The 21,512-nt window shown below is 40.5% G+C and overlaps 1 protein-coding gene across 7 annotated transcripts in view; it reads left to right on the top strand.

Moving 5' to 3' along the window:
- The window catches only part of SPG11 (SPG11 vesicle trafficking associated, spatacsin), a 115,660-nt gene that overhangs the window by 93,245 nt on the left and 903 nt on the right, over positions 1 to 21,512 (top strand). For 4 of the 7 annotated variants that reach the window (XM_073211739.1, XM_073211736.1, XM_073211732.1 and 1 more), the window contains 13 exons: positions 1,280 to 1,442; positions 3,241 to 3,455; positions 3,903 to 4,653; positions 13,411 to 13,461; positions 13,537 to 13,676; positions 14,541 to 14,739; positions 15,165 to 15,302; positions 17,046 to 17,179; positions 17,830 to 17,937; positions 19,410 to 19,647; positions 20,025 to 20,113; positions 20,325 to 20,480; positions 21,159 to 21,310. In XM_073211739.1, the coding sequence (XP_073067840.1) occupies positions 1,280 to 1,442; positions 3,241 to 3,455; positions 3,903 to 4,653; positions 13,411 to 13,461; positions 13,537 to 13,676; positions 14,541 to 14,739; positions 15,165 to 15,302; positions 17,046 to 17,179; positions 17,830 to 17,937; positions 19,410 to 19,647; positions 20,025 to 20,113; positions 20,325 to 20,480; positions 21,159 to 21,310 (2,534 nt within the window). The remainder of the gene's footprint in view (positions 1 to 1,279; positions 1,443 to 3,240; positions 3,456 to 3,902; positions 4,654 to 13,410; positions 13,462 to 13,536; positions 13,677 to 14,540; positions 14,740 to 15,164; positions 15,303 to 17,045; positions 17,180 to 17,829; positions 17,938 to 19,409; positions 19,648 to 20,024; positions 20,114 to 20,324; positions 20,481 to 21,158; positions 21,311 to 21,512) is intronic. The other 3 variants (XM_073211735.1, XM_073211734.1, XM_037022176.2) reach the window with 3 other exon arrangements.

Here is a 21,512-nt window from a genome sequence, read left to right as displayed (position 1 = left end):
GGGTCAAATGGTATTTCTATTTTGAGTTTTTTGAGGAACCTCCATACTGCTTTCCACAATGGTTGAACTAATTTACATTCCCACCAGCAGTGTAGGAGGGTTCCCCTTTCTCCACAACCTTGCCAGCATTTGTTGTTGTTTGTCTTTTGGGTGTTGGCCATCCTAACTGGTGTGATGTGATATCCCATTGTGGTTTTAATTTGCATTTCTCTGATGATCAATGATGTGGAGCATCTTTTCATGTGCCTGTTGGCCATCTGAATTTCTTCTTTGAAGAAGTGTCTGTTCAGATCCTCTGCCCATGTTTTAATTGGATTATTTGCTTTTTGTTTGATAAGGTGTGTGAGCCCTTTATATGTTTCAGATGTCAGTCCTTTGACATCATCATTCTTAAGGTCATTTAAGTTTTCTCTGTGTTACTTCCTAAGTGTTGTATAGTTTGGCATTTGATAATTAGATCTTCTGGGTAGCTTCTTATTCTTGCCTGACTGCCCCTGCACCAACCAGTGCCCAAGGCAGTGCAGTTCTCTATCTTTGCCACAGCCCTTTATTTCCATGCATTTTTTTCCTTCAACCAGTTGTATCATCTGCCTGCTGTAGACTTTTCTTAGAGCAGCAGATGTAGGTAAACGAGTGAAAAAAGACTGAAAACTAATGCTCTAATTCAAGTTAATGCAGCCTGCTACTTGGGGTCATTTTCTTAATTAGTATTTTTAGCATTTGATTGAAATGACGTAAATCCAGGCTTCCTGAGATCCTTCTCTTTTAAAGGTAGTGTAAACTACAAGTAAACTAGTAGAACCAACTTGACAGTATTAAGTAAGTCTAAGAGGTCTTCATGTGTGAATTTCAAATCTTCTGGAATCAAGGGCAGAGCTAGATCCCTCTCTAAAGAAGGTGCTAGGTGAAACGTGTGGTTAATTTCATAGCAACTAAACAGGGCTATTAGTTTGGCAGTCACTAATTAGGGTTTATTTGCATTAGTTTAGTCCACAGTTAGATTCAGTCTTTAGGTCTCTTTTCTCATCTTTGACTTTCACACACACACACAGCTGTCCACACCAGGACATCTCCCACCCAGAGGCAGACTGCAGACTTGCCAAGGAGCACGTATTTTTGCCACTCCTCTGAGCCGCATGACTAGTGACCTGAATAGACGTTCCCCTCTGTGTAGGGCATGACTTGTGATAGTGTCTTGGCTTTCTTAAATGTTCCCAAATTAAGAGGTTTTGATTTGCTATTCCTGTGAAATCACTTTCCCTCTTTCTTTTTTTCATAGCTTGAAATGGCAGCCACAAGGGTCCATGCTGTCATCCCTGTGCCATGGCTGAAGGAGCAGGTGTGTTTTCTTTTGGAGCTTATGCTGCAGCAGTGTAGGACCCAGTATGAACTGGGGAAGCTTTTACAGCTATTTGTTGGAGTAGAGCATCTCTTTTTTGATGGTAAGACAAGCCTTTCATTTAAGTTGGTGTTAAAGAAGTTGGTTTTCTTAATCTTGAAAATATTTTAAAAGGGCATTCAAGAAATTAAAATGCATATGATACATAATTTTACATTTATAATCCATAATGGGGTGTGAAGAGGTTACAGGAAACTTCAGTCATAGTTAAAACATTAAAAACATAGCACAACAGGATATAACATAAATAACACCACTATCTACTCATCTAAACAACTGTCAAATAGATACATTTCTCCCTGGCGAGTCTCTACATTACTCTGTCACTATCATTCTTTCTCTGACAAATAAACTTAACATGTCATCATTGTTAAGGGTCACAAACTCCGATTCAGAGTCTGATTCATTTTGAAGGTTTCAGAGGCAAAGTGTGCTTATTTTTTTGTAGATTGCTTCAGACATTGGCAGTCTCTTAGATTGTGATTAAATGAAACCACTATTACCTTATTCTCTTTTCTACTTGCTTGATAATTTCAAGTTTTTGTTGAACAATAATGTTAATCTTTTACACTAGATACTGACATTTTTACTACTAAAGTTATTTTATGACACTTAAACTCATAGATACTCAACTAGGGAGCTCGAATTTTCACAGAACACTGACGGTGTTGGGCCAAGTGCCAATGCCGTGGGGGCTGATGACTGGAAGGAAAGAGAGGTGTTTCCAAAATGTAGTATAAATGAGCTGGTACTCATCAGTTACTATGTAGACTGAACAGTAAATCCTCTGAACATAGAGGTAGTCTTATTGATCTATAGTAATTTTCCTTTTTTTCAGAAATGAATTTCCTGTTTTCTTGCCAGTTACTCTATGTTTGAAAAATTAGAAGGATTTTCTACTTGTTAACTGTTACTGTAATGCTTTGTCCTATAATTAAGTTAAATAGATTATTTGTGTCATGTGTGTGTGTCTGTATAACATGTATGTGCCTAGAGAAAAGAAGTACATTTTTTTAAAAACCTGAATTTTATATAATGTCAGCAAAGAAACCAGGCATGTCTATACTGGTGGTTATTGTGCAGGGTGTCTCACTGGTCCTAGAACTACCTACATCAGACCAGCCACTGGCATTGGGAATAGCCTCCTATAGAATGTTTTTCATGCCTCTCCTTTATGATTGGGCACATATAGGCTCTACACAGACCAGCTGGGAATGGGAGCAAACCTGGCCACATAAATTGTTAGCAGAGAATTGCTAATGTTACTAAGGATCAGAATTTCCCAGGGTCGTCAGGAAAGCTCAGTTGGATTTCCCTGGGGTAAGTGGATAGATGTCTGGAAAAGCAAGTGATGCTCCATTCTGAATATGAGAGGCCATCTAACAGCCTTAGCTATGGGCCAGCTGCAGTTTCAACTGTCCTACAAGTTCTGTGTCATACTCCACATGATGCCTGCATTGAATGAATGAATGAACAAATCATTAAACAAATTTGTTTAGGTAGGAGAAAAATTCCAAAAGAGATGAGACTAGCCCAAATGAATGGCCAAATCTTCCCAAGGTTGACTGAGTTGCTACTACCTACTAGGCCACCAACCTCTGCCCTGTAAATGTAGCCAGATGTGTAGACTGAGTCCATGTACTAATCTCTAATCATTCACACTGTATAGGAGCTTGCTTTGTCTACTAGCCAAGTGGAGTAGAAAAATAGGTTTTTGTTTTTCCTTTAACTACACTATTATGTTCAACATACATATTTTCCCCCTAATATTTAGTTACTCTTGAAATGCCACAGTAACATTTTACTGATTAAATGTTTGTATCATCTTCTCTTTGGCATAGGTCCAGATGTGAAGAAGCTGTGTGCCCTTAGCCAATTTTTGAAGGATACACCCATAGCCATTACTCATGTGATTATTGCCAGCTATAGCCTTGAGGGCTTTCAGCATGAGTGCAGATGTATTTTGGAAAAACTGGTGACAGATGGGCAGTTTGCTTTGGCCAGGAGGGTGGCAGCCTTAGCTGAGCAACCTGTGGACAGCTTGGTGACTGAAGAGGTATCAGTCCTTTACGTTATGTAAAATCAACTTTTTCAACCAGTATTAAACAGATAACAGATACAATTTTCAAGAGACAAGGCTTTTTAACTTTTGACACAGATGTTACTTTCAGAAATAGATGAGCTTAGGATGCCTAATATTGAAGGTTAGCTTGCATTTGCCCAAAATGTAAGGTAAGCTTACATTTAAAGGATATGATACAACTATTTTCCATTGACTAGAATTAAATACAGAGTGGCTTCTTTTTGAACCCCATTCAATTAGATAAATTTAGAATTGTTTTCATACCTTAACTTTCCAGATAAAATATCCAGGATCCTCTCTAGGCAAGCCTCATGTTCTCTGATTTGATTTGGTTTTAACAAGTATTACTTAAGAAGTATTAGCATTTATGATACTTTAATCTCCAGAAAAGGCTAAAATCTGCTTCGTTAAATTTCCCAGATAACACAGGAAATGCAGACCTTGAAACACATTGGCCAGTGGTGTCTAAAACAAGCAAGAATTGTCTTCTGGAAAAAATGTCATGAGAGTTTTAAGAAAAATTCAATTTCAAGCAACGCAGCTTCTTCCTTTTTCTCATCCCAAGCCCTTGTGGCATGTGAGTACCCAACTGAGGAAGGACGGAGCAGCACTGAAGAGCGCCACCTGCTGCTTACCCTGGCAGGACACTGGCTTGCTCAGGAGGACCTGGTGTCTATAGACAAGCTGGAGGAACTGGAGAAGCAGATCTGGCTCTGTCGTATCACCCAGCATATGCTTGGAGAAAATCAGGAGGAAATAGAGCCCAGATTTTCTCAACAGATATCAACTAGTAGTCAACTTTCCTTTGATAGCTTAGCCAGTGAGTTTTCACTATCCAAGTTGACTGCTCTGAACACATCAGTATACTTAGAACTTAATGGTCTTCCATCCAAAGAGACCTGTGAGAACAGACTTGATTGGAAGGAGCAGGAGTCGCTAAACTTTTTGATTGGGCGCCTGTTGGATGATGGCTGTGTGCATGAAGCAAGTAGAGTTTGCCGGTATTTTCATTTCTATAACCAAGATGTTGCCTTGGCGTTGCACTGCAGAGCCCTAGCTTCAGGGAAAGCTAGTGTGGATGACCTGCACCCAGAGATCCGTAATCTCCTACAGTGTGGTGAGCTGCCTGAGGAAGAAGAACCCAACATTCCTCTAAGGAAGGTCCAAAGCAGTAAGTTAAGGAGATCAAACTGCCCTGACTCCTAACTGGTGCTGTTGGCACTTACTCTAGGAAGAAAAGGTCCCTTTTGGCACAGTAGTTACATTAAGGGTAAATCATAAACTAGGTAATTAACTAATCAGTGATGTAGAAATACCTTTGTCTTTTAACCAGCTATGTATCAAAGTTAGAGGCAATCTGACGTGTAGCTAGTTCATTGAAATATATTCTGTACAAATAATCATGTTTCCAACTGTACATTGATAGTGTATAGAAATATAGTTGATTTTTTGGTAACCTTGTATCCTCTGACCTTCCTAAAATCACTTATCCTAGGAGTTTTCTTATAGATTTGTTGGGATTTTCTACAGAGACAAGCATGTCTGTGAGTAAAATTTTATTCTCTTTTTTTCCATTTCTTTTTCCTGCTTTATTGCCCTGGCTAGGACTTCCAGTGTTAGGTTGGATAAGAGTGATGAGAGTGAATATCTTTGCCTTGTTACTGATTTTAAGGAGAATGCATTCACTCTTTCGTTACTAAATATGATGTTAGTTGAGGATATACTTTGTTGTGTTGAGGGTGTTCTGTTCCTGTTTGCTGAGAGTTTATACCAAGAACTGCTGTTGAATTTTGTTGTGTTTTTTCTGTATCCATTGATATGATTATCTTTTATTTCCTCTTTAGATTCAGTATGGTACATTACATTTACTGATTTTTAAAATATTGAATCAGCTTTGTATTCCCAGGATAAACCCCAGTTGGTCATGGTGCATTATTCTTTTTGACTTATTACTGGAATCAATTTGCTTTTTTTCTTCAGAATTTTTACATTTATGTTCATGAGGAATATTGATCTGTACTTTGTTTTGTACTCTGTCTTGTTTTTTATATGGGTAGTACTGGTTTCATGAGTTGGAAAATATTCAAAAGTTTTATTGTCTGGAAAAATATATAGAATTGGTGCTATTTCTTCTTTAAATGTTCAGTAGAATTTGCCAGTAAAACCATCTCTGAACCTGGAGATATCTATTTTGGAAGATTTTGAACTATGAATTGAATGTCTTTAATAGTTATACAACTAATCAGGTTATCCTTTTCATCTTGTGTGAGTTTTGATAGTTTATGGTTTCCGAGAAAATCTTTTTTTATTCCTGCTGGGTTATTTGAACATTTTTTGGTCTTCCATTTTAATTCATTGTGATTTTGACTATGTATCGTTCTACAGTTTTTTTTTAATTGGTTGCTTTAGAATTACATTATCGTTTTTTAATTAAGGTGTCATTGATATATATACTCTCATAAAGGTTTCACATGAAAAACATTGTGATTACTACAGTCACCCACATTACCAAGTCCCACACGCACACCATTGCAGTCACTGGCCATCAGCATAGTAAGATGCCACAGAGTCACTACCTGTCTTCTCTGTGCTACACTGTCTTCCCCATGACCCCCCCCACACACGATGTGTTGCAATCATAAAGCCCTTCAGTCCTCTCTCCCTCCCTCCCCAGCCCTCCCCTTTGGTAACCACTAGTCCCTTCTTGGAATCTGTGAGTCTGCTGCTGTTCTGCTGTTTTGTTCCTTCAGTTTTGACTCGTTGTTTTACCCCACAAATGAGGGAAATCATTTGGTACTTGTCTTTCTTTGCCTGGCTTATTTCACTGAGCATAATACCCTCTAGCTCCATCCATGTTGTTGCAAATGGTAAGATTTGTTTTCTTCTCATGGCTGAATAATATTCCATTCTGTATATGTACCACATCTTCTTTATCCACTCATCTACTGATGGACACTTAGGTTGCTTCCATTTCTTGGCTATTGTAAATAGTGCTGCAATAAATATAGGAGTGCATATGTCTATTTCAAACTGGACTGCTGCATTCTTAGGGTGAATTCCTAGGAGTGGAATTCCTGGATCAAATGGTATTTCTATTTTTAGTTTTTTGAGGAGCCTGCATATTGCTTTCCAGAATGGTTGAACTACTATAAATTCCTGCCAGCAGTGTAGAAGGGTTCCCCTTTCTCCACATCCTTGCCAGAATTTGTTGTTCCTTGTCTTTTGGATGTTGGCCATCCTAACTGGTGTAAGGTGATATCTCATTGTGGTTTTAATTTCCATTTCTCTGATAACTAGCAACGTGGAGCATCTTTTCATGTGCCCATTGGCCATCTGAATCTCTTCTTTGGAAAAGTGTCTGTTCAGATCCTCTGCCCGTTTTTTAATAGGGTTATTTGCTTTTTGGGTGCTGAGGCTTGTGAATTCTTTATATATTTTGGGTGTTAACCCCTTGTCAGATATGTCATTTATCAAATATATTCTCACATACTGTAGGATGCATTTGTGTTCTATTGATAGTGTCCTTTGCTGTGAAGAAGCTTTTTAGTTTGATGTGGTCCCATCTGTTAATTTTTGCTTTGTTTCCCTTGCCTGAGGAGAAGTATTCAGGACAAAGTTGCTCATGGTTATATTCAAGAGCTTTCTGCTTTTGTTTTCTTCTAAGAGTTTTATAGTTTCATGACTTATATTCAGATCTTTGATCCATTTTGAGTTTACTTTTGTGTATGGGGTTAGACAATAATCCAGTTTCATTCACTTAAATGTAGCTGTCCAGTTTTGCCACTACCAGTTGTTGAAGAGGCTGCCATTTCCTCATTGTATGTCCATGGCTCCTTTATTGTATATTAATTGACCATATATACTTGGGTTAATATCTGGGCTCTCTATTCTGTTCCATTGATCTATGGATCTGTTCTTGTGCAAGTACCAAATTGTCTTGATTACTGTGGCTTTGTAGTAGAGCTTGAAGTTGGGAAGTGAGATCCCCCCCACTTTATTTTTCCTTAGAATTTCTTTGGCTTTTTGGGGTTTTAGGTGGTTACATATGAATTTTTGAACTGTTTGTTCCAGTTCATTGAAGAATGCTGTTGGTAATTTGATAGGGATTGCATTGAATCTGTAGACTGCTTTAGGCAGGATGGCCATTTTGACAATATTAATTCTTCCTAGCCAAGAGCATGGGATGAGTTTCCATTTGTCAGTGTCCTTGTTATTTCTTTGTTTTGAAGTCTATTTTATCTGATACAAGGACTGCAACTGCTGCTTTTTTCTCCCTATTAGTTGCATGAAGTATCTTTTTCCATCCCTTCACTTTTAGTCTGTGTATATCTTTGTGTTTGAAGTGAGTCTCTTGTAGGCAGCATATAGATGGGTCTTATTTTTTTATTTACTCAGTGACTCTTATGTCTTTTGATTGGTGCATTCATACCATTTACATTTAGGGTGATTATCAGTAGTTCTGTACTTATTGCCATTGCAGGCTTTAGATTCTTAGTTACCAATGGTTCAAGGGTAGCTTCTTTACTATGTAACAGCCTAACTTAGTAAGCTATTTACTTAGTAAGCTATTTCAAACACAATCTAAAGGTTCTTTCTGTTTCCTCCTTTGTTTTTTTCCTACATTCTTATATATTAGGTGTCATAGTCTGTACTCTTTGTGTATCCCTTGACTGACTTTTAGAGTAGTTGATATAATTTTGCATGAGCTTAGTAATTAATTGATCTACTTCCTTTACTTGTTTTTTTATTTTCTCTGGTGACAGCTATTTAGCCTTGGGAGCATTTCCATCTATAGCAATCCCTCCAAAATACACTGTAGTGATGGTTTGTGGGAGGTAAATTCCCTCAAATTTTACTTGTCTGGGAATTCTTTAATCCCTCCTTCAAATTTAAATGACAGTCTTGCCGGGTAGAGTATTCTTAGTGCAAGGCCCTTCTGCTTCATTTCATTAAATATATCACACCACTCCCTTCTGGCCTGTAAGGTTTCTGTTGAGAAATCTGATAGCCTGATGGGTTTTTCTTTGTATATGGTGTTTTTTCTCTCTCTGGCTACTTTTAAAAGTCTGTCTTTATCCTTGATCTTTGCCATTTTAATTATTATATGTCTTGGTATTGTTTTCCTTGGGTCCATTGAGTTGGAGCCTGAGAAATTATCTCCTTCCCCAAATTGGGTAAGTTTTCAGCAATTACTTCCTCAAAGACACTTTTATCCCTTTTTCTCTCTCTTCTTCTGGTATCCCTATAATAATGTGAATATTGTTCCATTTGGATTGGTCACACAGTTCTCTCAAAATTCTTTCATTCTTAGAGATCTTTTTTTCTCTCTGTGCCTCAACTTCTTTGTCTTCCTGTTCTCTAATTTCTATTTCATTTACTGTCTCCTCCACTTCATCTAATCTGCTTTTAAGTCTCTCCGTTGTATGTTTCATATTGAATACTGTATTTTTCAAAGTTTGTATCTCATTTTTGAATTCCTCCCTGAGGTCTTGAATATTTTTCTGTAGCTCTGTGAGCATGTTTATGATTTTTATTTTGAAATGTTTTTCAGGAAGATTGGTGAGTTCATTTTCACTTTGACCTCTTTCTGCTGTTTGTAGAATTTTGGTTTGTACCAGGTTCGTTTGACGTTTCGTATTTGTAGTAATAACTTGGTGTAGGCAGTACCCTCTAGTGCCCAGAAGCTCTATTCTCTGGAGCTGCTCAGCCCTTGGAACAATGGTGGGGGGTCATAGGCTAGCCCCACCTGTTCCTGCCAGGAGGAAAGAGCTCTTTCCTGTTTGTCAGCTGCTGTGCCTGCCTCTAGTGCCAGGGCCAGTGTGCCAAGCACACAGGGGGAAGAGCTTGGGCTCCACTGTATTGTGGCTTAGATACTTCACCCTTTTCCATGAGGTCTGCTCTTTTCCCCAGTAGGCTGTCTGTCACAACCTTCTCTCCTGTTGCTCTTTCAGGATTAGTTGTATTTGCTATATTTTCATACTATATGTGGTTTGGGGAAGAGGTTTCTGTCTCACCTCTCATGCTGCCATCTTTAAGCCTCTTGCCACATTATACGTTCTTGATGTATAATTAATAGTGTACTTAAAAATCAGTATTTTGCCACCTCAACTGGAATGTAGAAACCTTACCACCATATCATTTTACTTCTGTCCTTTTATCTTAGTTGTTTTTACTACATTACATCTGTGTACATTGAAAAACCCTATCAAACAATGGTAGAAATTTTGCTTTCAACCAAAAAATATATTTAAAAAAACTCGAGGACCTAATTTGTATTTACTTAAATTTTTAAAATTTATGTATTTACTCAGATATTTAGTTTTTATTGCTCTTCGTTCCTGATGTTCCATGTTTCCTTCTAGTTGTTTTTTCCTTCTGTCAGAATGATTTCCTTTAGTAGTTCTTATAGAGGTGTCTGCTAGGAATGGAGTCTCTTATTTTACATCAGTTTTTCTTCATCTGAGATGGTCTCTTTCATTTTCATTACTGAAGGATGATTTTTGCTGGATATAGAAAATTTGTCTCTTTCAGCACTTAAAAAATGTGCCACTTCCTTCTGACTTCCATGGCATCTGATGGATAATCTACAATCATTTGAATAATTGTTCCCCTGTAGATAATGCATTTTTCTCTGATTACTTTCAAGATATTTTTTTGTGTTTAGTCTTTAGCAGTTCTGTGATAACATGGCTGAGCATATATTTCTTTGGGTTTATTCTATCTGGAGTTCACTAAGCTTCTCGAACATATAGGTTTATGTGTTTTACCAAATTTGTTTTCAGACATCATTTTTTTCAGCACCAAACTCTTATCCTGTCCTGGAACTCCAGTGATGACATGAATCATAGAACTTTTGTTATTGTCTTGAGGCTTTGATCAGTTTTATTTTTTCAATTTTTTTTCTCTCTTGTCCAGATTGGATCATTTCTATTCCTCTATCTTCAATTTCACTGACTCTTTCTTCCACTATTTCTGTTCTTCTAGTGAGTGTTTCTAATTTCTATGATTTTAAAATTTCAGTTCTAAAATTTATATTTTACTTCTTTTTATACCATGTATTTCGTTGATGAGACTTTCTGTTTTCCCTTTGTCTGAAGAGCATCCATAATTGCCTGTTGGAACACTTGTATAATAGCTGCTTTGAAATCTTTATCAGGTAATTTCAACATTTATGTCCTTAGTCCTGGGTGTCAACTTTTGATTGTCTTTTCTCATGTGAGTTGAGATTTTCCTGTGATTTTCCTGTATTTTTGTATGCTGAGTCATGTGGGACTGCATCCTGGACATTTTGAATAGAATGAGACTCTGGGTCTTGTTTAAATCCTATGAAGAATGTTGATACTTTTTAGCAGGTAATTGGCCTAGTAGGTTAAGGCTACAAATTTCTAAGGACTATGGTTCTTAACCCACATCAGTTAGATTTTTATGTCATTTGAGATGCTATTAATACTCATCCTGGGTGTGTGCCACCTGGGGTCAGTCTGTGATCTAGGTAATGGGCTGTGTGTTAGTTCAGTTCTCAGTGTCTTTGATATCCAGTTAAGATGAGATTCACACATGCAAAGCCCAGGAATGAGTCCTAGTCTTTATAAACAACTTTACTGTGTTGCTTTCCTAAATCTCTACCATGTACTTTCTGATGCCCTGAGACCCAGTACCACCTCCACCAAAAGCTGGAGTTTTGGCCAAAAGCAGCATACAAAAATGCATGCATACTCACTGAGATGAAAAAGACAATCAGTAGGTTTAGTTACCCCATTCTGTCACACATTTCCCTGACTATACTTGTATCCAGGGCCAAGAGACAGAGGATAATGCAAAAAGGAACTGGTTCACTCTACCCTCTTGGGTCCAGAGCACTTCTGATCCAAAAAAGTTCCTCTCTGAATATGAATTCTTACCGGCTGCTACCACCTCTACAAGCCAAGGGGTTGCTTAGGAGCAGGGATAAGAGAGAAATAGTATTTGGAGTTCCCTTTCCCACTCCTTGAGCCTATACTAGAGGGCTTCTCCTGGAGTGGGCTCTCTTTATGAGCCTTAGTGTTAGGTTCTGGGTTTCAGGCAGTGCTGCATTCAGCTGGAAGTTACTAGAAGAGAAAAAATAGTAATTCTAGTCATCTTCAATCCCCCTGCTACTATTTACTTTTCAGAGTCCTCATACAGTGCTGCACGGACTGTGCTAGGTTTTATAATGAATTCAGTCAGAGTGTGTGGAGGGAGCTTACTTCACCTTACTTAGAACTGAATCCCCAAAGAGGGATTTTAAGCAGGAGAATAACATAGCCTAGTTACTTTTTACTTTTTTATCTTTAAAGAATATTTTTAATGTGTAATACCATAAGTGTAAAAGTATTGCATGCTTATTTAGTGTAACAAAGCACACAATACAGAAGTGTATGAAGTAAAAAGTCAAAGTCATTTACCTAATTCAGTAACAACACCACCAAATTCCCAGAATAACGTCTTTCACTTGCGTGGTATACATTATTTTCTATGTATAGAAAACATTGCTCATGTGCATGCACAAACACAGTATTTATTTTTTATAAAAATGAAGTTATATCATATTGTACTACAACATTATTTCATGTCAGTATAGATTGATTTTGTGCTTTTTAATGGCTGCAGAGTATTATATGGATGTACTATGATTTATTTAACGATGCTTTACTGATGCACATTAAAAATTTTCAATTTTGATTCTGCTTTAGGAAGTTATATAAATATTCCTTTCTACTTTTTCTAACAGAAACCCCTTATCAAATTAAAACTTTTAAAAAAATCAGGAATGGATTTTAGTTTTACAATGTCTTTAAGGCATTTTTCCAGATAATCCTAGGTTTATATGACTTGCAGTTTCGAAAGTAATAGTCTCTTAGATGCAGGATGGCGAAGGCTGCAACTAAGGCAGTAATTGGGGAGATGTCAGCTGGACCTGATGACTTACTTGATGTGAGAGGAAATTGGGAGATGGTGTATGTGGAGGACAGTCTAGCAGGTGTCTTAGGTGATGATCTCTAATGCAACACTGATTAGGTAACTTTGAATCTTTTGTATCCTATGAGGCCTTTTCAGATCCCAGGCTGGGATTTCCTGGAAGAAGGCAATGAAATAAGTTTCAGTGGGATGTGGACCCTGTCAGAAGTGGTCCCAGACCCAGGGGGACTCAAGGGGGTGGTGGTGGTGCAACGTAAGGAACTGTGAGCAGAGAGCTAAGGGGGGGAAAAGAGATTGGGGAAAAATGTAAATCGGTGCAGCCAGTATGGAAAGCAATAATGGAAATTTCTCAAAAAACTAAAAATAGAAATACCATACAACTCAGTAATTCCACTCCTGGAAATTTACCACCACCACCCCAAAAAAATCACTAATTCAAAAAGATATATGTACTCCTATGTTTATTGCAGCATTATGTATAATAGCCAAGGTATGGAAGCAATCTAAGAGTCCATCAATAGATGAATGGATAAAGAAGTAGTACGTATATGCAATGGAACACTACTCAGCCATAAAAAAGAATGAAATCTTGCCATTTGCAGCAGCATAGATGGACCTAGAGGGTATTAACACCAAGTGAAATAAGTCAGAGAAAGATAAATACCATATTTCACTTACATGTGGAATCTTAAGAAACAAAAATGAAATTAATTAACACAGACAGTCTGTTACTGTTGGGAGTGGGAGATAGGTGAAAGAGGTGGACGGGATAAGAGATACAACTCCAAATTATAAAATTAGCTATAAGAATGGAAGTCCAGCACAGGGAATATAGCCAATATTGTAATATCTTGGTATAGTGATAGATGGTAACCACAGTTAGCATGGTGAGGATTTGGTAAAGTATATAATTGTTGAATCACTATGTTACACACCTGAAACCAACATATTGTATATCAACTATATTCTAATTTAAAAAATGTGGTCCCAGACACAGGGGGAGTCATGGGGATGCAATGCAAGCAGCTGTGTGAGCTGAGAGGTAAGTCTTAAGGGGATTGGGAGAGGCCTTAACTTGCCATCTTAAAGCCTCCCTCAGACCTGTATTTGTTTCCAGCTTCAAGTTTGGATAGTCAGTCATTTGTGATGCTGCCCCCCCGTGATGAAGTGGCGACTAATCTGGAGACCCTGACAAACAAATGCCTCCATGGGAAGAACTACTGCCGGCAGGTCCTCTGTCTGTATGAACTTGCCAAGGTACATGCCAAAGGGCGGGGCCTCCATAGGAAACTCCCTCTGAGGAGAAGGAAAGCGGGAAGTTGGAGGAAGACTTGGGAGTAGAGCTCTTATCTGGATTTGGCTCCTACAAATCTATTCCTGGGGAAAAGTGGGGAGCATGCCAGGCGACGTGAGTCCTGGCTGCAGCTCAGCCAGCCAGAAGCTAGGGCAAGAGATTTCACTTCTCAGAGCTCCTGGGTCTTGATCTATAAAATGATTTGCCGAGAAGCCCCTTCTAGCTCTAATATCTTAGGCTTAGTTTTAGGATTGTTTGGGGCTCTCCACACAGGGGAGAACCCAAAATAAGTTTTGAAATAAAATAAAATGGAATGTGATGACTATAAAGACCAGAACTAGAGCAGCCAGGAATTGTCTGTGGCTTTGTGCTAACTGAGGGAGAAAAATAGCAACTCTAAGTGAGGCGGAAGAGCACAGGGTGGGAAAGCTGAGCACTAAAGCCATTTGCTTTGGCTGAGGCTCAGGGACACAGACATGGAGGTGTTTGCTTCCGCCGGGGGACCAGTAAGGAAGCAACTCTTGCCTTTTATTCAACTTTCTTACATTTTATAAAATTTGAAGAGCCCAGTGTTCAACAAGAGATAAGTCACTTGATGCTTTCTGAAGACAAGCTTTTCTCTTGCTTAGATTCAACTTGGTGAAACAATAGAAAGAAAGGGCTTAGAAAACAGAGGTTGCTTCTTCCAGAGTTCCTGCTCAGGGTGACAGATCTTGAATCTCAGAAAATGATGGAGTCTGTCTACATCAGATTTCAGAAAGGGGGCTGTCTTTTGCTAGCCTTTTCCTGGCTACTAGCCATAGCTTTGACTGACTTTGCCTTCTTAGGAGTTGGGCTGCTCCTACACAGACGTTGCTGCCCAGGATGGTGAGGCTATGCTCCGGGCAATCTTGTCTTCTCAGCAGCCAGACCGATGCAGGCGAGCCCAAGCCTTCATCAGCACCCAGGGCCTCCAGCCAGACACGGTGGCAGAACTTGTGGCTGAAGAGGTGACCCGGGAGCTGTTGAACCCATCAGAGGGAACAGGTGCCTTTTCCTCCAGGCTTCCACAGCCTTTCAGATCACATTCTCACATTCCCAGTTTAAGGATTTGGATATTGTTATGCTCATGAACCTCCTGCATGCTATTCTCTCAAGTACGCTTCCTCTCAAGTACACTTGTAAGAGGAGAACACATTGTATTTATTTTGTTGTTGCTTTTTTGTTTGTTGGTTTATGACCATGCTCAGAGTAGCTGTGCCTTTCTCTGAGCTAATGAACTGCTGTTTTGTAAGAAGACAGCTGGGCCAAGGTATCTGGGCTCAGCAAGAGGAGAGCTGCATTTGAGAGCTCCTTCAGCACTACCTCTGTGCCCAGGCCTGGTAGAGTGGGCCTCCTAGCCCGGGGCTCTTATCTTTCTTTCAACTCTCTGAAGATAAAACAAGCACATTTCTCCACGTATTTCTGTACAGGACATAAGCAGATGTTCACCGCAGCAGGTCAAAGCCAGACATTTCTTCAGCTGATCACTTTGTGTCAAGACTGCACATTGGTAGGCATGAAGTTACTGGAAAAGATTTCCTCCGTTCCCCATGGGGAGTTGTCTTGCAGTAAGTTGTTGGTCATTTTCTTACGTTTTGGGCCTAAGCAGGTCTCCAGAAAGTCTTCTGAAGCTAGTTTTTCCAAAACTGTATTTGGATCTTTCTTTCTGTTCCTGATCCCACCACCCCTCCAGCATGTGGTATCATTTCTTGGTAGAGAGCCGTAAGTTCACTGAGGGAAGTTTAGAAACTATATGTGGTAAAACAGCCCACAATTTAAAATCACACAAAAAGGTAACCTTTTAACATTTGGCATATTTATCTTACTTCCTTGGGTTACCCTGTAAAGTGGGTATTGTCCCCATTTCAGAGGAAGGAGACTGACACTTAGAGAAGTTAATTTGTAACTAAGTAGCAGAGCTGGTATTTGAACCCAGTCTCTGTGATTTCAAATCCTGCTTGCTTTTTACATATCTAGTTCTGTAGGCATTCAGTAGCATGTGTCCCTCTGATCTTTTTTTATGTAAGTCTAAAAGTTACTTTTCAAAAATGACATTTTACTATACATACCGTTCATAATTTTTTTGTGAATATGCAGTCATTAATGTCTTTCCATAACATTGAATATTCATCATCTTTAATGGTTAGTTATGCAGTATTTCTTATATGTAATTGAAAATTTTATACCCTATTGTGGGATCATTAGATTGCTTAGTTTTTTTTTGCTATTTTAAACACTGACAGACATCCTCGTGGGCAAAAAAAAAAATTCATATGTACATCCATGATTATTTCCCTAAGATAAATTCTTTATTCAAGAGTATGCCCATTTCTAAGGCTATATATATATGTACATACAGTCAAATTTTACTTCAGAAAGAAAACAAATTCACTTCTCACTCACTTAGGCAGTGTGAGTATCATTTCCTAGAACTCATGCTGCTTTGTAAATTTGATAGGCCCCAATAAAGGCATTTTACTGATGTTTAGTGAATAAATAAGTGGAAGTTTTAAAAGGTTGAAGATTTTTTAAATAGCCTTTTGTATCTCTTCTCCGTTCAGTTCAACATTTACTGAGTACCAGCCATGTCCCAGGTACTCTAAAAACTAGGGATATGGTGAGCAAGTTAAGCAGCAGGTCCTTGAGCTCACAAAGGGTGTAGTACACAGTAAAAGCCAGACTGATGGGGCCAAGAAAGGTGTTTGGAGGAAATGTACAAACCAAGGCCTGAAGATTAGTAGTCAAGGCTGCTCATGTAGTCAGTAGGCTTGGAGAGGTTCCCACAGAGGGTCCCCCAGAAGGCACAGCATGTATGAAAGCTGGAAACGCTTTTCCTACACCACTGGAAATAGTTTTCCCAGTTTGCCTTTCAGTTATGCATACAGTGATTGTGTGTAGTAGTTTTAAATTTAGATGTAGTGAAATCTGGCTAGAAGCCAGAAGTGCAGAACATCAAATGATGCCTGATTAGGCCCTCTCTCCATGGACATACAGAGAATGCTCTCCAGTGCATGTTGGCAGGTGCTCCCTCAGCTTGTCTGCAGTTTTTTCATCTTTAGAAAGAGAAGGTTTCTTGTTCTCATTTGTTGGGCCTTTTGGAAATTTGGTCACTACACGACTGTCTTTGAGGAAAGTTGATCCCTGTGCTATCACTGAAAGAATTAGGTATCATCAGGGCCTGTCCCAGAACTAGAGCTGGTGAGGTCAAGGATCTCAGAGGACCCATGAGAAAGTGTTCTCCAGATAGGCGCAGACAGGCAGTGGGTGGCCAGGGTTCACAGTCGTGTCCCACCTGTGCCCCATCTACCCAGCCACAGAACTGCTAATCCTGGCCCATCACTGCTTCACACTGACATGCCATATGGAGGGCATCAGCAGAGTCCTGCAGGCTGCCCGGCTGCTCACAGACAACCACTTGGCCCCCAGTGAAGAGTATGGGCTGGTGGTAAGTAACACCCTCATCCCCTACCCTTCATCCTGAGGAAACCTCAGAGAGGCCAGATTGGCCAGGGACCAGATCAGATCTGATAATGGTCTTAGGGAATTTGCCGCTGGCTAGGCAGCACAACCCTCACTCAGTTCCAATTATGATTTCTGCCAGAACCAAAGATTGTGCCAAAGGAGCAGAGATGGAGAGGACTCTTTTCTAGTGGGCTAACACAGCTGTATTTACACTCAACACAAAGTTGAGACCTACCTCTTGTCTCTGAGTTGAGATGAGCTGACAACTCAAGCCTCCCCTCTCTCTCTCTCTCTCCCAAATTCTCTAAGCTTGAAACTTACCCAAGTGGCTGAGCAAGCTGCTGGCACTGTGATAAGTGGTTGTGAGAAAAGGAAGTGTCCGCCCAGATGGCACTTCAGCACTTGATAGTCACATTTAGGCAGCAGAAAAGGGAAACATCAGCGGTGTCCCAGTGACTTGCGTTTCTCAGTCCTCCAGAGGGAGGACGGAAGGGAGGGCACTGAGCATGGCAACCTGGCCTGTAGCAGTTTTTCCTGGAGCTTGGCATCTGGAGGCAACCAAACTGATGAGGGCAGTGATCTGGCTTAGAGAACTGCCAGGGTGCTGATGCGAGCTGCCCTCTTCCTCTTCAGGTGCGTCTCCTCACTGGCATTGGAAGGTACAATGAGATGACGTACATATTTGATTTGCTGCACAAAAAGCACTACTTTGAAGTGCTGATGAGGAAGAAGTTGGATCCGGTAGGTGTACAGTACTTTGAGCTCCCAGATAACATGTTACTACTGACATTCAGAAGTCTCAGATTTTCTCAGGAATAATCCCAATCAGGGTGGACCCATGGGATATGGAGGGTGGGAATTACGGACCTCCCCCCGCCCCCCAGGACACATACTGTAACCAGTAGCTGAAGGTAAGAGTTCAGAACAGAGAGCGATTATGCTGACAGTTGCTAAATAATGAAGAAAATGAGTTTGTGCCTCCATCTCAGCCTCTGCCACCTGCTGTCTAAAGGCCTACACAGGCAGGGGCAAAAACCCTTCCTGAGAGATCGACCGGCTCAGGCCATGTCTGAGGGCCCTCAGAGTAGGAGTTTTCAGGGCACCATGGAAAAGTGTGTTGCTGAGAGCTGTTAGGAAGTGAATGCCAAGGCCGGGGCCTGGAAAACTGGAGCTGTTTATGATGATGATCCAAAAGTTCTGGAAGCAAAGGTGTGACTTTCCAGGTCTTTGGGTTCTGGGCACTTGTCTGTCCTCAGCATGCTATGCAACACTAGACAGGTCACTCACAGAGCCTCTGTTCAAGTCATTCATTGAGCTGATTTATTGCTTCAGCCCATTTCACCTCTGTGAAGATTTAAAAACCAAGGTGCACTTTTGGCTTCTGGAAAGTTGGGCCCACCAAGCAGGATCAAAAGACAAAGCAGAAAAATCTCTTCTCAGTGCTGGGCTTGTTTCAGGACAGACCCAGTCTTCAGAAGTGGAGCAAGGCCTGGACAAAAGTACATGTACTTCATGGATCCCTGGGAAGTTTTTAAGTTGGTTTTGAGGCATTTTGTTTTTCCATTTCGTTTTTATTAACTTTTTTTCTGATTACAAAAGTAATATATATTCAGTGTTAAGACATTTGGAAAACAGTAACACAGAAAGCCCTGTGTCTGTTTATCATTGGAGACAGCTGTGGCTAATAGTTTGGCATAGGCCCTTTCTTTGCATACAGACCCGCAAACATGTATATATATTTACATATTTGTAACAAAACATGTATCATGCTGTGCAGATTATGAAGTTGCCTGCTTTTCTCACTTAACAAAAAGGATTCATGAATATTTCCCAAATCAACATTGGTTTTAATACTACATGCTCTTAGCCCTTATTTATTTTAGACATTTGTATTATTTCTGTTTGCTATTAAATATCCTTGTTACATCCATCTCAGCACTTTTCTCTGCTTCTTTCTTTAGGGATCTGGAAGTAGAATTGTTAGAATAATGTGTATGTGCACATTTTTAAGGCTTCTCCCTACTGACAGGTTTTACCATTTACACTCCCACCAGTAGAGGGGATTGTGCCTTTTATACTCAGGATAGCATACATTTTGTTTTTGCTTTTCCTTTTTCTTGGGGGTTTTTAAGGAACTTTGCAAACCAAGGGACTCAGCCGTTCCTGCACTGTCAGTCCCTGATTGAGGCCTTGGCTTTCCTTTTCTTGGGCAGACTGGCACCCTGAAGACGGCCCTACTTGACTACATTAAACGCTACCGCCCCGGGGACAGTGAAAAGCACAACATGATTGCCCTGTGCTTCAGCATGTGCCGCGAGATCGGCGAGAACCATGAGGCAGCTGCGTGCATCCAACTGAAACTGATTGAATCTCGGCCCTGGGGTGAGCAGAGGCTACATGAACCACAAGGGATGTCCTGCTGGCCAAGGAAGGTTCTGAGGGCTAAGAAAGGCAAGAGCCCATGAGATGGACTAATATTCACCTCAGCTTTTAACATCACCCAGTGGGGCCCAGGCTGGCAGACAGATGTAAGAGGACTGGGAAGGCATTTGCCCCTCCTGTGGTCTGTGCCTCCAGGGTGTCATCTGTCAGGACCCAGTGTGTATATTGTTGCTTTAATGTTCCAGAGAGAAATGAAGAACTAGGTGGGGCACTGAATCCTACCCCAGAATGCACTTCTGGCCCAGTAAAGAGCCTTTACCTGACACACTGCTCTCCCTGTGAACAGAAGCTGGGATGTTTCTAGTCCAGCCCACACCACTCTGAGTGGGGTGAGAGTAAACTGCCTCGAGTCACACACCCATTAAGTTTCCTGTCCTCTCCTGCAGAGGACAGCCTCAAGGACGGACACCAACTGAAGCAGCTGCTGGTGAAGGCCCTGACGCTGATGCTGGATGCAGCAGAAAGTTACACCAAGGTAACAATGGGGAGTCATTCCAGACAGGCCTTGGGGTTTGGTGTCTGCTGTGATAATTATTTCATTTTGTCCCTGTGCTCTTTGAAGTGGAAAGGGGGAAGTCATGGGCCAACTGGTGGAAAAGGGGTGAAATCAGTTGCTGGAAGGTTCAAAGAAAGATGGTGGTAACAGTCTTTCTCTACCTGTGCCTCTCTCCACCGTTGTCCCGTAGGACTCCTGTGTACGACAGGCCCTGCACTGTCGGCGGCTCACCAAGTTGATAACACTGCAGATTCATTTTCTGAACACTGGCCAGAACACAATGCTCATCAATCTGGGTTGCCATAGGCTGATGGACTGTATCACGGCCCTTCCTAGGTTCTACCAGGTGAGAGAGAGAAAGAAAAATCTACCAGTGCTACTAGCATCCTTTGTCTCTCTCGTGGGATCCATAGTAAGGTCTACGGCTAATGATAGAACCAGGACACTTTAGTTCTCTCGACTTCGGTGATACACCAAATTGCCTTTCCGTGGTAGTACTCCTTACTAGCATACTGTCTGGGCAGAGGTTGCAGAACGGTGAGGCAGTACTGCCTCCTTTCCCCTCACTGTTAAGCCAGCAAAGAGGCAGACACCTTTGTCCCTTAGATAGTTGAGGTTCATCCTTGCTGGTAGTCCTGGGCATCTTAGCCTCAGTATTTCCAGAATGGTGCACCCAGGTTAGTGTAAGGAGTCAGGGCTCCTGGGAGACTGGTGAGGGATGGTTATCAGGGAATCAGCACTTTGTTCCTTATAGTTGAATTAGCAGGAAAAATATTTTCTCAGCAGTTTTATTAATCCATTGTGAGGAAGATCAAAAAACACCAAAGGAAGATGTTCAGGGGTTTTAAGGGAGGGGAAATGTCAAACACCAAACTTTTCACTAACCCTGATACACAGAGCCTTTTAACATAACTGGTAATGATCCCATTCACTGTGTGAGTATAAAGTTGTTTTCTAGAACGATTTGACTCCAATTTGATATCAAATAGGCTCTCATGGTGTCCTTCCCCTCTGTCCTTTCAAGGCTTCTATTGTGGCTGAGGCCTATGACTTCGTCCCTGACTGGGCTGAAATTCTATACCAACAAGTGATTGTTAAAGGAGACTTCAATTACTTGGAAGAATTTAAGCAGCAAAGGTTATTAAGATCCAGCATATTTGAAGAGATTTCAAAAAAGTAAGTATCAAAATGCCTCTGCTTTGAAGTAAGGCATGGGTAAGAATTTTATGGCTAAGTATAACATGCCACTGCTTGCCAAGAATCCCCAGAAGGAAGAGATGTTTTAACAAATCTGTGCACAGATGAATGAGAACAGTTATCGTGCTCTGTACTTAAAATGGGAGGACAGTTACTCAGCCTGCCTGAGATGCCAATGATT

This window comes from Manis javanica, chromosome 8, assembly GCF_040802235.1.
Source record: "Manis javanica isolate MJ-LG chromosome 8, MJ_LKY, whole genome shotgun sequence".
NCBI lineage: Eukaryota > Metazoa > Chordata > Mammalia > Pholidota > Manidae > Manis > Manis javanica.
Note: the sequence above shows the minus strand (reverse complement) of the source record. Positions and strands in the feature narration are given on the sequence as shown.